Source organism: Serinus canaria, chromosome 9, assembly GCF_022539315.1.
Source record: "Serinus canaria isolate serCan28SL12 chromosome 9, serCan2020, whole genome shotgun sequence".
Taxonomy (NCBI): Eukaryota; Metazoa; Chordata; class Aves; order Passeriformes; family Fringillidae; genus Serinus; species Serinus canaria.
In genome coordinates, this window is record NC_066323.1 from 20,429,056 (window position 1) to 20,445,742 (window position 16,687).

The 16,687-nt window shown below is 44.3% G+C and overlaps 1 protein-coding gene across 1 annotated transcript in view; it reads left to right on the forward strand.

Moving 5' to 3' along the window:
- Positions 1–16,687, forward strand: part of RYK (receptor like tyrosine kinase) — a 55,365-nt gene that overhangs the window by 11,324 nt on the left and 27,354 nt on the right. The window contains exons 2-7 of the mRNA XM_050977799.1: positions 6,514–6,635; positions 8,287–8,386; positions 8,705–8,839; positions 11,023–11,079; positions 11,724–11,868; positions 15,672–15,772. Of these exons, the coding sequence (XP_050833756.1) occupies positions 6,514–6,635; positions 8,287–8,386; positions 8,705–8,839; positions 11,023–11,079; positions 11,724–11,868; positions 15,672–15,772 (660 nt within the window). The remainder of the gene's footprint in view (positions 1–6,513; positions 6,636–8,286; positions 8,387–8,704; positions 8,840–11,022; positions 11,080–11,723; positions 11,869–15,671; positions 15,773–16,687) is intronic.

Here is a 16,687-nt window from a genome sequence, read left to right on the forward strand (position 1 = left end):
ATTTGCAGAACATGCTGCAAAACCAGAAAAGTTTAGCATTTAAAGTCAGTGTTTCAGACTTAAGGTGCACTTTAAATTAAAGGAAAATTGAAGTTAAAAAAAGCTGTCTTTTTCAGCAAGGTAAGTGGTCCAGTGCTGGGAGAATCCAGTGTGTTTATGGAGTGGGATGAGCAGGCTTGGGAGGGGGGGGGGGCTGGAGGGGTGTTGAACCTTGGGGTTTGTACTCTCTCAAAGTGTGAGAACACTCTCTCAGAGTGTTCATCCTGGCGTGGAAAATTCTGCTGTGGCCAGAGGACTGACTCAGATGAGCAGCTCAGGAGCAGAGGCCTCGTTCTCTGGAGTACATAATAGAACAAATAAAATATTTATATAAAGATCATAACTCACTGAACTGGGTAAATCTTGCCTTTAATTGGTTTCAGTGGCTGTGAGTCAGGATCAGGAGTGGCTCTGCTCTGGGTGGGCTGTGGTAGTTTGATGTCACAAACAGAGATTTCTCAGCTGCTGATGAAGAAACTCTTTTAAATTACAGACTAGAGCATTAAGAAAACAACTCCCAATTTCAGTCATTTCTCTGCTGGGTAGCCACTGGACAGATAATTGTCAGCTATTGTTACCAGACTGCTTTTATTGAAATGCTGCTTTTTGGAAGGCAGCAAAAATAATAGGAAACTCTTGCATTGCACACTTTATTTTCTGTCTCCTCATTTAAGACAAATCTGCCAGACTTATGGAGATTTCAAATGATTTAGTAAGAAAATCAGGTAAGAGATCCCTAAACACTGCTGTCATCTTTAAGAAGATCATGTAAGTACTGGTGCATGTTGCAGGATCTATTTTCTTCATAAAAATAAAACCCAATTTTCCCATGGTGGCAGAGGCAAGTTCCTTTTGTATATTGTGATTAAAATGAAAAAAAAAAGAAAAAAAAAGTTGAAGCTAGACTGCATTTGCACAGGGGCATTTGAAAAGAAGTGTTTTGTTAGGTTGCTAGACTGACATGATTCAATTTTTTCATGAACACAAGGGCTGCCCAGCATCCTTGGCATCTAGGAATGAAAGTTGGCCTCTCCCCTTCCTTTCTGAGCTTCTTCAGATGCTTTGTTATGTTAAACAGTGCAAAGAATGACAGACTTTCTCTGTGCTGCTGCTTAAATTTACTTTTTTGTTTGCCTTCAACTTTAATTTATTCTTTCAAGTCTGTGCCCAAGGTACAAAGATGGGGAAGTTAATAATGAGATTTAGAGGTTGCCTGGGTAAAAGGTTGGTGGTTTTGCCTCGAAATCCAGCAGAGCATTGCTCTGATTTCATGTGTGTTGGTGTAGGTTAGTCAAGTCCAAGTAAGGAGAAACCAGATCCTTCTGTGCTGTGCCTTGTCTGCATATGGACTTGTTTAGGGAGCTTTGCCAAAGCAAAGCTGCAGCCCAGCTTTTTTCAAACTGGTCAGAATTGATCACCAATATTCTGCTTAAACCAACAGAAGCTGCTTTTCCTCCTCTGCATTTTGTGATATTTCTTCGTAGGGCTCTCTACCCCTTTCTTTATGTTTTGCCACTTTGCCTAGAAAATTACTGAGGAGCTGCCCATTTCCTGTAGCTGTTTCTATTGCATCTGTGTTTTCCTCCCAGAGTCACCTGTTTTCCCCTTTTATTATTCAATTTAGGACATAAAACATTAAATTCATCTTGGATTTACCCTACATAGTGCAAAGGAAGAATTGAGCACCTTCAGAGGAACTCAGCATCTTGCAGAATGACATTTTCTCATTTCTCATTTCCCTCCCCTCCACCAGTAAGGAGGGCTAGGTTTAGTAGTTTACTGAGCATTCTTGAAATCTGAAACAACTGAGAAAGTAGAACTTGTTTCTCTTTCCCTCTGCAGCCTGCTACCTCAGCTGGTGCATCTTGTGCTGCTGCTGAGTTTGGAAGAGATTTACACTAAAAAAGTGAAACCTTGAGGTTGCTGCTTTAGGCTCTGTATTGGCAGTGACCTGCTTCATTTGATGCTGTTTTTCTAAGCTACCTAAGTCCAAAGCATGCTTTGGAAAAACCTTACAGCATCTGATGAAGTCACAGGACTGTTTCAGTGTAAACTCCATCTAGTGCTGCTGCAGTCTCACCCTCCATGTGGATGTTCCTGGCTATCCTCATTAATCCAGGGAGTTTACCTCACTGAGGAGTGTTCCCCCACTTGTTTTCTCTCCCTGCATAGTGCTAGCTTGACTCCTTGCACTTGGCTTGCTGAAGGCTTAAATAAGAAATGTTGCCAGTCATGTGTGAGTTTGAAGGAAGAGGGGGAAATGCAGAATTAAATCAGTTCTGAGTTCAGCTGTCACAGTCTCAGATCCCACACCCCATCAGTGAACCAGGGCTCTGGCCTCTCACTGCTGTTCTCTGCAGTGCTCTGTGTGATTCCTGCCCTGGCTGTACCTTCCCAGTGCCATCCCCTAGGGCTGGAATGTGGTGCAGCTCCCAGGATGGGCACTGGGCTCCCCTGTGCCTGCAGAACACACTTGCCTGTCTGGCTGCCTGCCTGCAGCACAGGCTGGGGCTCTTTCTCACTGGCAGGTTCAGCTGCAAAGTTCTGTGTGTTTTGCTGGCCTGATTGAGATAAATTATACAGACAGAGTGCTTGGGGAATTCAGGATTGAGTTGGGGAGGTAGTGAGGGGATGAAAAATTAGAAATGGAAGGATGGTCTGGAAGCACATCTGTCCTGTAGTGAATTGGAGGTGGGGAGATGGGAGCTGGCTTGTCTGGGGAGGACCCTGGTTCTTAGCTGTGCATGGGAAAAGGGATTTTGTCTGAGTCCACTGATGGGAAAAGATGTTCTAGAGGGGAAATGTTTTAATCCTTGATAAGCTTAAAAGGGGAAATTACTGTACTGTTTTGAAACTAACATTTCCCAAGAGTGAATCCATCTGCTTCCAGGCTTGGAGAAAACATTGACCCAGATTCCTAGGAGAAAAACTATCTAGTGAGAAGCAGTTGGGAGATACTGCCTGGGAGTTTAATCACAGAATCATGGAAAGGTTTGGGTTGGAAGAGATCTTAAAGCCCATCCAGTCCCACCCCCTGCCATGGGCAGAGACACAATTGCACTAACCCAGGGTGCTCCAAACCTCATCCAGCCTGGCCTTAAAACACTGTGCCAGGGCCCCATCACCCTCACAGGGAATTCCTTCCCAATATCCCATCTAACCCTGCCCTCTGGCAGTGGGAAGCCCCTTTTAAAAGGTCCCACTCCAGCCTTTTTGAGGAACTTCCTGAAGTTTGTGACCCATGAACACAGGAGGCACAGGATCTGCTGGTAAAGTGTCACTGTGTCCTTGGGTTTGAGTCCTTTCCTAGGCAGTTTCTTTAGCTCCCTGGTGGGAACAGAACTCTGAGCCAGACAATCTTCTGCCTTTTTTTAAGGAATTCAGAGCTGTAATACAAAACCTCTAGAATTATTTTTCTATGTCAGTCTTGAAGCATAAGATTTTGAATACAACACAACATTGATGCTCATGCAGCTTTTATATTTTACTTGTGAAGTTCATATAATTAGTGCCTCCTATTAGTGTAGAGCTTTTTCTGGCAGTACAGGCACAAAACATTGGTGTCCTATAAAATGAAATTGCTCAGTTTTGTACCACTATTAAAGCTTAGAGGTTTGATAGGGTAACTTGGTTTTGTACATCTTTGGATGATATTGCACATCAAGATACTTCTGACAGCCTCAGTTAGGATTGCATTTTATATTATTCTTATGAAGCTGTGTTTTTGCAATAGGCAATTTTATTGCTGTGTACCCATTTGATTACAATCACCAGTTTTTCTACAAAGTTTCTTTTAAATCAAGGATTATCATCCTGAAATTTTGAAATGTTTCTGTAAACCTCTAGTTGCTGGGACCATTTATCAACAAGAGAAGGTTTTCTTTATTCCAGAGGCAGCTTCCTTGTTCCAGTTGCATTGTTTCACATTGTTTCCATAATTTTAAAAATTATTTGTACTTAATGGTGTTAATTTGAATGAAAGTTCTGCCTTTAAACCTTCCCATCTTGGTTGGATCTAATGCCAAGTGTCTCATAGTAGTGAGCTCTTCTCCACACTCCTGTGTTTGCTTACTCTGAGTTGGGTTTCATGTATAAACATGTAGACATGTAAAAATTATCCAGGCAGGGGTTTTTGAAGTTAGCTGTTGCTTTTATGTGTTTTCAAAATTTAGTTTTGTTTCTGGGGCTGTGTGGGCTTCCCCCTCCTCCCTCTTTTGCTGGTGGATACGTTTTTGCATTTCCCATTTATTTTTAAGTGGAAATAGGGGCTGTGTGTACAAGATCTGTCTCAGGCTGTTTACATTAACACTTAGAGCAGCACCTGCATCATCTTCTGCTCAACATCTCATGTGAGATCATTTCTCCCTGGGATTACTCCATGATCTTGATTCCTTTTGTGCATCCAGTCTTTGGAGTTCTCCCCCTCGCCACCCCCAGTACCTTTGATTAAACTGTGGGTCTTTGGTTAAATTTTGGGACCCTGATGAGCCAGTAGGGAATAAAAGTGGTTAACAGCAAGAAGAATGAAGAGGAACATCTTGTCTGCTTTTTTGTACTTGTGGAAACAAGGTGGATTAAATCAAGTTCTGAAATAAGAGAAAATGTTACTTTGTACTGATCTGTACCCAGCTTTTGCACTAAACAGGAGGAATTTCTTCTCTTGAACTTATGCTCCCCTTCTTCAAATGCAGCTTATCTTCACAGTTCAGTGGTTGGCTTGAATTTATTTTTCCTTAATTTCTTAAGAAAACCCAGCCTTTCATGGTTCCCTGTATTCTTGAAATGATTTCAGGATGCCTGAAATGCTGTCATCTTGAAGTCACAGCCTCTCCAATATTTTCTACTTTCTAGCTATAAAGATAATAATTCATGGAATCACAGAATGGTTTAGGTTGGAAAAAATTAATCCATTTCCACCCCCTGCCATGGGTAAGGACAACTTTCAGTATCCCAGGTTGCTCCAAGCCCCATCCAGCCTGGCCTGGAACACTTCCAGGGTTGGAGCAGCCACAGCTTCTCTGGGCACCCTGTGCCAGGGCCTGCCCACCCTCACAGGGAAGAATTTTTTCCTAACATCCCATCTAAATCACTCCTCTTTTAGTTTAAAACCATTCCCCTTTGTCCTGTCACTGCCTCACTTTGAAAAATATCTTCCTGTATTTTAAAAGCCCCCTTTAGGTACTGGAAGACCATGAGGAGGCATCCCAGAATCTGCTATCTCCATCCCCATTTGGACAGTGGCTGTTTGAGCTCTCTTCTCTCAGTGTGGAATACTCCATGTCTGATTTACCCCATTGTTCTCCTGGCATGTCCAAGAGCCTTGATAGCATTTAACTGGGAGGATGAGCTGGATGAGACAGGGCCACATGGTACTGCCTGCAAATCCACTGTGGTTTTGTCCTGAGGTTATGGAGCTGGGATTAATTTTACCCCTGCAGAGAAGCAATGCTTGCCCTAGCACTAATTGCTATTGACACCCAGGGCAAGCTGCAAGGTCCTGTCCTGTGTTCAGTGTGACCTTGGATCCTGTGCCACAAAAAGTAACAGCAGCTGCAGTGTTTGTCATATCACAGGCTGTGTCTTATGGAGGGAAATGCACCTTAGGGTCCTGACATGAATAGTTTTGTGGGGCTTTCAGGTCTCTAGGTGTACTTAAATGTTCAGAAAGCAAAGGGTTGGCACAAAACATTGGTATTGCTGGATGTACCAATGTCACCTCTCACTCTGTGTGAGGAGGACTCATCTTTTACACAAGCAGACTGTGATAGGGCAAGGGGGAATGGCTTTAAACTATAAAAGAGATATTTAGATTAGATATTAGGAAGAAAGTGTTCCCTGAGAGGGTGGTTAGGGTGCCCAGAGAAGCTGTGGCTGCCCCTGGATCCCTGGAAGTGTTCCAGGCCCAGCTGGGTGGGGCTTGGAGCAACCTGGGCTAGTGGAAGGTGTCCCTGCCCATGGCAGGGGCTTTAAATCCAACACTGTGTTTCTGTGATCTAATTTCCTTGAAGCTAATTCCATACTGCCTAGGTGTTGGGCTGAAGAAATGAGCTATTCCAGAAGGAATTACCTGTGATTAACCAGTTGATAATCCAGAGCAGTTTGGTTTGAGTGAGCACAGTTGTAAATAAAACAAGCCATGATTCCCAGAAGCAGAACAGGTGGTGTTCAGGAGAGCCTGTAATGACTCTCCTGGATGTTTGTGTGAAAAGTTGTGTTTCCTTCCATTACATTCTAGCTTTTACCTGTTCCTTAGGGCTGTGGCACCTTTCTGATTGCTCTGTAAGGCTTTGGAGCACTCTGTGAGAGCTGCTGGGTGTGAGCCTTGGTCTCCAAACCTGCCTTGGAATTTAGGGACTGGAGGAAGTGTTTGCTTCAACATGCAGATATAAGTGGAGCTGCTGCTCCTGAAAGTTGCCTGTTCCAATGTGTTTGGTCCTGTTCTTCCCTGTCTTATTCTCCTCTTTTTTCTTACAGGTCTGGATGCAGAGCTGTCTTATGTGAGGAATGATGTGGTTAATCACTATGCCTTGTCCTTCAATCTCCTGATACCCAGCGAGACCAACAATCTCCACTTCACCTGGCATGCCAAATCCAAGGTGAGCAGGCATGACTTCTGCTCTGGCTACTTGAGACACGAGCTGCTTGGTGAATACCCCACACTGAATGGCTTTTTTCTTTGCAAAAATTAGCATATGCAAGGTGCAAAATACTTATTTATATGACTGCAGGCAATAAGTTAAGATGGAATACATCCAAGCTGCTCCTTAATTTGGAAAGTTGAAGCAGTTATTTCAAAGTATTTTATACTTCTTCATCCAACTCACTGGCTTTGGAATCTTTTCCCTTGGTGCACTGGACACACAGAAGGGCAGCCATGAACTGAAGCCTCTGGAAATCATATGTAGAGCAATTGTTGTAGAGATTTCTAGAAACATATGCTTGGAGACAAGGAGAGCCTATAAAAGCAGCATCCAGTGTGTTATTACTGAGCCCTGATGAAATGGGAAAGGCTTTTTATGTCACTTAATCACAGTGCCTGGAGCATGCAGCAGCAGCTGTCAGAGAGATTGCGTATGCTCTTACATTCTGAAACATTTCCAGTTACTGAACAATTTATTTTCATATATGAAATGATCTGTTTAGTCTCGGCCAGATGTTCATTCTGTTCTTTTAAACATAAGTGATGCCTCTTCTGCCCTTAAGTAGGAAAGGCTGCAGCAGGAGCAGTAGTGTTAAACAACTCCACCAGTGCAGGTCCTGAAGATTCCTCCTGCCATTGTCCTTCCCTTTGAGGTGTGCCTTGTTAAGAGGAGTGACTTTGGGCCTGCAGTGGAGTTGGGTCCAGTGCCAGCCAGCCCTGATCCCATATTCCACATGCACAGTGACAGTTCAGTCTCTTGTCATTTGAGAGGAGTTCCCTTGTCACAGCTTCAGCCCAGGCTCCCTGCACTGCTGGCCCTGCCCTGTGTTTCCTTGGGCCTGGCTGTGAATTCTGAGGAGGAATTTTGGAGCTTCCCATTCCTGGGATTCCATCCCTCAGCATCTTCCTCTCTAACCTGGTGTAGTGTGATTTGCAGGAGCTCAGAAAGAGGGTTGTGTCTCTTCCCTTGGCATCTTGACTAAAAAATAAATTGATATCAGAAATGAACCATATCTTGTTTTAGAAAGGGGGGGAAAACTAACTATTGGCACAAAGTCAAATTAATTCAGCTGAGAGTGGAGGGGTAGGATGAATTTCCAAGAGGAGCTTGACTTAGAGTAGGTCCTGTACTTTTTTTTGAATGAATGTTTGCAGAGTCGGCTTCTTAAGTGGAAACAAAATCTTGGACTATAGTTGAATAAACTATTTCTAAGCAATTTTGTTTCTTAAACTGATTCTGGGAGGGGGAGTTTTTTGAATTCTAGCAGCTTTAACAAACTGACTTTGAACAAGGTTAAAAGTATGATTGAGTGAAGTTTGTGGGGGATTTTTTTTAATACAAGCACTTTGAATTCTACCCCAGATTTTAAGGAATGATTTGAAGAGTAGCTTCTGTTTTGGCTTTCTTCATTTGAACTGTCACAGAAGTCTTGATACTAAAATGTCAAATAAGCAACTTGGAATATGGTTGCCTAAAATTACCAGAACTCCTTGAAAAAAAGTATGGGTTTTTATTTTCAAGAAGAATTATGAAAAGGGATGTTGCATTTCTTTATACTGCAAGACAGATTTCTGATGTGTTTTCTCTCTCCCATCTGTTGTTACAGGTTGAGTACAAGCTGGGATTTCAGGTCCATGATCCCATGGCTATGGCTCTGCCCCAGGCCAACATTTCTCTACAAGGAGAAGTTCCTCGCACCCTCTCAGGTAAACTCCCCCCCCTCCATCCAGCTGAAGGATGAATAATGGTCATTTAGCCACAAATGCAGTTTTAGTGATCTGTGAACACTTCATAAAGTTGACAAAAATGAATTTAACATCCATGTCCTTTAATGCTCTAATAGCTGAAGTGGTGAGGCGTGAAGACTAAAACAGCATTTCTTAGTATTGAGTTCTTTATAATGTGATAATTTATGATGTCTGTAATGTACTTCATGAACATAATCTCCAGATACCCTTATTTAAGTGTTATCTCAGAGTCTGAGAGTGTTCCACTCCCCTGTAACCCCTGTGCTGTGTTCACAGTGTTCCGTGTCGAACTCTCCTGCACCGGCAGACTCGACTCCGACGTCACAATACTGATGCAGCTCAACTTAACAATAAATTCCTCAAAAAACATCACAGTGTTAAATTTCAAACGGAGGAAAATGTGCTACAAGAGTAAGAGATTGAGTTTCAGATATTTTAAAGTTTTTGCTGTTGAAGTGTGATAGGAAAAGGGAGTGGGATGGTGTTTGATCCAGGATGGGAGAGACAGAGTGAATTTTGGGGGGGATTGGAAGAAACCAGGTAAAATCCTGCCTTTCAGAGAGGAATGAGGACTTTTGTTCATTCATCAGCTTCTGCTTTAACCAACTTTCCCCAAGAGTTCCACTGCACTGACTGACCTTTTAACAGATATGTAACAAAAAACATTTTCTCTCTTGGAAAATGTTTGGAAAGAAGAAATCAGTTCCCTCAAAACTAAGAATTCAAATTGTCCTAAAAATTACCAAGAAAATCTACTTAAGTTTATAAACTGTGATAAAATTTGCTGTTTAGGGAGTGTAGGAGGTGTTAGTCTGTTAGATGTGAAGTACAAAATGATCTTGGGAGATAATCCAGATTTTGGAAATCCTTAATTGACTCTTCTGTGTTACCACTTGGGAATCTGCAAGCATAATTTATTCTTGGAGTGTTCCTGTTTACTGTTGCTGCCTCCTAGAATTTTCCTAGGATTTTCTAGTATTTTCATAGGCATCAGAAGAAGATTATTTTAGAGAATCCCAGGAGCTGTGCACTCCTTAAAAATGCCTGTGGTGTTCCACTCCTAGGTAGTATTTGGGGATGGCCACCACTCTCTTTGCATGCCCCTCCTGCCTGTTTCAACTTACCTGGAGCTTTTGAGGACAGTAGCTGTCTTTCCAAAGAGGGGTTTATCACTTCTCTTGAGTATAAATATCAAAGGATGAGCTTGGAGAAGGTGTGGATGGAAGAGTCAACCATGCCTTGTAGCACATAACGTTGGGATGCTCATGTTCCTTTCTTCAGGAAGGCCATTCTTAATTGAAAGGGTGTATCTCCTTCTAGTAAAATGGAGGTCTGGCTGATAATGTTGATATTTTTACCTTTATTTCATGTTTTCCTGGGTATTTTTTCAAATACTCCAAGTGGGGGAAGTCAGCCCTGCTGAGCCATTCACAGCTTACTGAGCTGTGGATGTATGATGGAGCTTTCCAGAAGCACCACACAGTTTACTGAGGGGTGAGACAGAGCCACTGCCTGATCCATCAGAAGTGTTCCTTACAGAGATCTCATTTCTGCAGGTTCATAAAAACAAAAAGATGGCTTTGTTTGCTGTGTGTTGATGGGTGTAGAGCATATGAGGGTTTCTGACTGAATTTAATGCATAAGTTAGGAATATGCAGGAACTTGCTGGTGGTTTTGCTCAGGGCATTGCTGATAGCTCCTCCTCAAGTTCAAAAAAGGGATTAAAAAAAGAAAAACTGATTTTTCACTCCCTTGGATTACTTTTTCCTAAGCTGCACTGGCTTAACAAGGAGTGGGAAGGGGCTGTGGACTGTTTGACACAACTGAGAGCAGGAAGGGGGGTGTGCAAGTGGGACTGTGCCTGTGCAGCTGCAGAAATCCATGGGATTCCCTCTGCTGTCTGCAGATCCTCAGGGGGGTTTATCTGGAGGTATCTCCTGCATTCCCCAGGTTTGCACTGCTCCTCTTGGTAACCAGACTCAGAGTAAGCTTAATGAAGATTTACCCACTTTCTAAAGGACTGCTCCTCACATGAGCTGTGTTGTCCTCCTGCCTTCACTTGCATATTTTTGGGTATTTAAATGGACATCACCTCTTCCATCCTTCTGTTTTAACTCTTTGACTCCTGACTGGCATCAACTGAGAAGGCACAGTGCCTGTGGTTGCATCTCTGACCCCTTCCTAGGATGAGCAACATTAGACTGGAGCCAGGATTTCCTCCAAAAGATCAGGGTAGTCTTCACTGAACATCCCAGCAATGATTTTCTCTCCTGTAAGAACTGATTCTGTGAGGTCTTTGTGTTTGCTAAGGCACTCAACATTCTCTGCACCTCTTCTTTGGAACTTGGACAAGCTGCAGGGTTTTACAAGGATTCAGTGGGTTCAAACTTTGCCTCCCTGGACATGTATTTCAGTGTGATTTTAATTCTACCTGGTTAGGTATTTAAATGGAAATGTCGGGATTAGTGTAGTCCTTGAATCAGCTCTTCCCTTTGGAAAAGCAGATCTGTTTTTTCCATGCCTGAGACAATGTGAAGGGCTGCTGGAATAAATGTACTCCAAACTTAATGGTTTTCTCCCTCTCATCTCTTTAGAGCTTGAACCAGAAGTCAAATCTCCAACAGCTGATAAAAACAGCAGCAAGGCTATCTGTAAGTAATCCTGAATGTACAACTTGGGGTTTAAAACCCGAAAAACTTTTCATGTGCTTTGATTCCACAGCTTTCCCTATGCAAACAGCCCCCAGGTAGTCTGTACTACACCCAGTATTGCAGTGGGTTTTTGATAATTAATTGTTTTAACTGGTGAAGAGGAAAAAACCCTATTCCAAGTCTTGTAACAACTTCTGTATCACATCTTAGGGGCTCTGGTTTCTGTCCATGGCTCTGATCTGTTTTCTTGACCTTAGGACCTGTCTGGTTTGCTGTTTCAATTTATCACTATTGAAGGAATAGAATGAGGTAGTTTCCTTTCCTCCTCTTCTAGCTGGAAATATCATTGGCTGACTGTTGCTCCATAATACCCAAAAATGGGAGTGTTTTTGCCAAAATGCTGTTGGAAAGCAGTGGGAAAGAGTGCTCAGTGCTCTCTTTACCTCCCACTGTCTCCTCCAGGGTAGTTGTTCTCCAGGATACCTTACAGAACATTGGGGATGGCTGAGGCTGCTGCCTCTCCCTGCCTCCAGCCCCTCTGCTTGTGTTGCCATAACAAACTAACAAATGTTGTTTCTTTGGGTTTTTTTGTTGGTTTTTCTCCTTTTTGAGAAGGGTTCAGTAACTTTCCACATCTGTTGCAGTTGATCCTGTAAATGCAGCTCCCACCACTTCGACCCGAGTGTTCTATATCAGTGTGGGTGTGTGCTGTGCTGTGATATTCCTGGTGGCAATCATCCTGGCTGTCTTGCACCTCCACAGCATGAAAAGGATAGAGTTGGATGACAGGTATGTGTTCAAGCTTTCCCAGTGTGGTTTTGGGACATATTTACTCAGATTAGGGGGAGTTCAATCTCAAAAGGAGCACTCTGTGGAGGTTTGCAATTTCTGCTCTCAGTGGCAAGCTGAGATGCTGCCTGTGTGGGGCTGTGGTGAGAGCTGTGCTGCAGAAAGGCAGCAGTTGCAGGTGCTCTGCTGTTTATGAGGTGGAAGGGTTGTTCAGGTTTTGCCAGAATATTTGTGTGGAGTGGGAAGATTCAGACAGAATAAGGGATTGTCAGGGTTGAAGGAAAAATGGACTTGGGCTCGCTGGGAAGGCAGGCTGGGAGAGCTGGGGGTGTTCATACTGGAGAAGAGAAAATGCCAGAGGGACCTTAGAGTCCCTTTCAGTGCCTAAGGGGGCTCCTGGATAAGGGCTTGGAATGCCAAGAGAAGGGGGAATGGCTTTCCACTGCCAGAGAGTTTTTACCTTTATTTTGCCTTAGCTGGGATATTGGGAAGAAATTCATCCCTGGGAGGGTGGGGAGGCCCTGGCAGAGGTTGCCCAGAGAAGCTGGGGCTGCCTCTGGATCCCTGGAAGTGTTCCAGGCTGGACAGGGCTTGGAGCAACCTGGGGTAGTGGAAAGTGTCCTTACCCATGGCAGGAATGGAACTGGATGAGCTTAAAGGTCCCTTCCCACCCAAACCATTCCATGCTTTTACATGATTGGATGAAAACATTTGGGTTTTACTGACACCTGCAGGAGACTGAATTTCAGTTTTCCCTGCTTTGATTGATTTTCCAGTATTCAGTTCAGCCTTAGGGTACAGCCTGAGCTTTACAACTGCTTGGTTATAAACCTGGCAGTCTTGGGCTCTCTCAAATATATTTCCAATCAGGAAAAAATGTAGCACATGCATGGAAAATGGAGTTGTAACATGAGTCCAAGGGCATTGGAGTGGGGATTAAGCACCAAGGAGAAGGGAGGCTGGAAAAGCAGGTGGAGTGAGGCTGTGTGAACAGCCTGCATCAGATGCAACTGTTCAGGAGCAGGCAGTGTGAAACTGGATCCTTTGGAAAACAGCCTGTGGGTGGTCACCCCTGTGAAAGGATATCTTGAACTAAAGGATGTCTTGAACTGCTTCTGTGCTGCCTGCAGCCTCATGGAGTAGTTTTATCTTTTCATCCTCCTCCTTATCCATTCATCTGTTCCTTTCAGTTTTCTCCCTGCCCTTCCCTCCCCTGGTGTCCCCAGCCCGTGTGGCTTTGGCAGTGTCACTGCACTGAGCAGTTGTGGTTTCTTCATTGTAACCAAATGAACTTGTAAGCCTTCCTCAATTCCTTTGTGCCTGCTTGTCTGATGGAGGGGTTTGAATCAGGTGGAGGTGTTAAAGGATGTGCAGCTTGCTTTAATTCAGAAAGGAAGAACATTCCATTTGTGGTGTGGGATAGTGAGGTGTTGAGGTGTCCAGCCCAGCAGTGTGATCAGATGTCCTCCCCTCTACTCCATTGCACTGGATTTCTGGGGAGATACAAAGTAAAAATCCTGAAAAACCAACTGGCTTTCTGTGGAGATAAAGCTAAAAATCCATCTGATGTTAGTCCTTTGTGGTTTGCAGGTGTTAATTTGCTCTGAATCCCTGTATAAATTCGGGGCACTTTCCCTATCTGTGGAAAGAGTTTGGAATGAGATGATCTTGGAGGTCTCTTCCAACCCAGACCATTGTGTGATTTTTATGAAATTTGTGCAGCTCCTGGGGTTTAGCTCTTCAAACACCATGACTTATTTTTTGAGCCTGAAGATGCCTTGCCTGGATGTGCTGCTGTGTAAGAACTGTTGCTGAGGCAGTGCCAGAGCAAAGGTGTAACAGAAGCAAAATGTGCCTGGAAATGAGGAGGTGTGTGGGATTTGTTTTAAAGCAAAAATTTCTGATTTAATTGTGAATAATCTCAGAGTGTTTCTGTGAAAGGTTCCTGAATGGAATATGACAATGTCATTAGGGTTAACGACCTCCCAGGAACAACAGAGCCTAGAAAACCCACTGGTGCTCTTAATTTCAACCCCCAGAACTAAATAAAACCAAGGAGGGTTGTTAACTGGAAGCTCAAGCCGAGTTTACAGGCTGCACATGGATTATTTAGGAGCATTGTATTGGAAGTCCACAGCCAATCTGCAAACCTCAGAGCAAAGGCACTGGAAAAGTGCCCAGGAAAGCTGGCATGGCTTAACAGCGGGATAATGGGAGCCATTAAAGCAAGAAGGCATGGTTCAAATAGCTGACAGAATATGCAAGTGAGGAAGCTCAGGAAGTGAGTTAGACCTAAAAACCAGAATGAAGCCAACCCAAAAGGCAGTTTTTCAATCTTGCAGCAGGCATTAAAAGAATAATTCCTTCCTTACACTTGCCTCCAGCCAAAGGAATCCACAGGGCTAGTGAGTGATCAGGTTACAAAAGGAGTTTCCAGCCAGAGCAAGAAAAGGAAATGCAAGTTGTGCCTTGGTGTTTGATGTGGTGACCATGCCAGGACTCTCCTTCCTGGGGAGCTGCTGCAGAGTGGATCATAGTGAGGCAGCTCATGGATGCAACAGTGGGAGCAGTTCAAATAAGCAGTAATAAGTTGCCAGCACCAAAGAATATTCATTCAAAAACTTTGAAGGAAGTTAAAGGGGAGGAGCTAGACCAGCATCTGTGGTTTTTAGGCTCGTGCTAAGTGATGTGCTGGAACCCTGCACCTGGAAGTGGGAATAACTGTAAAAAAAAAGTTCAGGGAGAGATTGAGGCCAGCTATAAATGAGTACATTTGTATTGTGAGATTCAGTAGATTCTGTTCCAAATAAAAAATTCAGTGGGTTCATCCATGGTTGGGCTATAATAGGGAAGAGTGGACTTGGATTTCTGGTTTCTAAAGGAAGCCTGGCTTCAAAGGTAGCAGTGGGCCTAGAGGGCATCACCAGCCATGTCTGACAATCCTGGCCCTACTTGGCCAGTGCTCAGCAGCAGCTCAAGAAACCTTAAATGTTGATTATTTGGCAAATCAGAGGTCATATCCCAAACCAGTTTTCTCTTTGTCCTCCCAATACAGACAGCATTGAAAAATCCACTTGAAGTTGGATCAAAGGGGGAGATGTTTGTGTGTGTTTGGAGGGGAAGAACTACAAAAAACCTTCTGGCCCTGCCATCTGACCTGCTAACAGCAGTTTTGGTCCATTACAGCTGCAACAGCCCTTTTTTTAGGGTTTTGACTATGAAAATAAGACAGAAGTGAGCCAGCTGTGGATTAGGCTGTGGTTTACCTTTTTCATGGATACTCTGTGGGCCTTTTTCATGGATACTCTGTGGGCCCCTGGGTCCTTCTGCCCAAAGAAAGCATCTCAAAAAGCACATTTTAGGTGGTGCTGGAAGTGGCAACAGGTACCCTCAGGGAGGGCAGTGGCAAAGTAGGGTAGGCTGTGAAATAGAGCCCTTGTCTGAGTGGAACATCAATGCCATGAGAGAAATGTGTGCAAATCTTTCCTGGAATGTAGTAGTTGTTCTTGGTATGACAGGGTGGTTCTGGCAAGGAATGTTTTGTCACTTTGATTATTCAAAAGTGGGGAGAAGTACCAGAAGATAGAGCAAGTTCTGGAAAGCAAATAGGAGGAAGCTGTTCATGCTTAGTACCGAGATTTTTGAGTCACCTGAAAGACATTCTCGTGTGTGAGTGACTTTAAAATACCAGAGATTTTGAAGTCTTGCCTGGAAAATCTCCTGGTTTTGACCTCAGCAGGTTAATTTGGGATGTGCTGGAGTGGCAAGCAGTGATGTTGATGCGCATTTTTGTCTCCCCACAGCATCAGTGACAGCAGCAGCTCGCAGGGGCTGTCGCAGCCCTCCACGCAGACGACGCAGTACCTGCGGGCTGACACGCCCAACAACGCCACACCAGTAACCAGTAAGTGTTAATCTAAGCACAGAGCCTCCTGCCACGCTGCTTGGGTGGCAAATGCAAGAAAGGAACGTGAATAATTCTCTGGCTCTGTCACTTTGCTTCATGAATTCACACAGAGTGTGTTTTATCCAGCCCTGCCATAGTCAGGAGTGAGTTCGGGGGGATGTGAGTGGTTGTATGAGCATGAGGCTGTGTTTGTGCCTTGGGTTATTCTCCCTGCACCCAGAGCAGCCAGCCAGACTTCACCAGTAGCTGTGAAGTATCTGTTTTAGCCCTGGGAAGAGCCTGCCTCATGCAGTCCAAGCAGAGGAGAGGGAACAGGATGTGTCCACCCAACCCTGGGATCAGTTCCTAAAGCAGGTGATGCCATGTGCATGAATCCTGATGTGCTGTTCCTGTCATCTCCTGTTGCTTACAGCTTTGCTTGAAATGATAGAAAACAGCTGAAGAGAGCAGTGAGAGGGAAGGAAGAGTGGCAGCAGTTTGGATACTGACCTAGTAACTGATACCACAGAATCACAGAATATCCCAGCTGGAAGGGACCCACAGGGATCATCCAGTCCAACCTGGCCCTGCACAGACACCCCAACAATCCCACCATGCACATCCCTGAGAGCATTGTCCAAACTCTCCTGGAGCTCTGGCAGCCTTGGGGCTGTGCCCATTCCCTGGGGAGCCTGGGCAGTGCCCAGCACCCTCTGGGGGAAGAACCTTTCCCTGATCTCCAGCCTACACCCCCTGACACAGCTCCAGCCATTCCTGGGGTCCTGTCCCTGGTCACAGAGAGAAGAGCTGAGAGCTCCCCTTGGGAGGAGCTGCAGACTGGGACTAGGCCTTTCAGTCTCCTCCATGTTGAACAGACCAAGTGCTCTCAGCTGTGTCTGAGTTAATTCTGTTGTTAATGAACATATTTGTTAC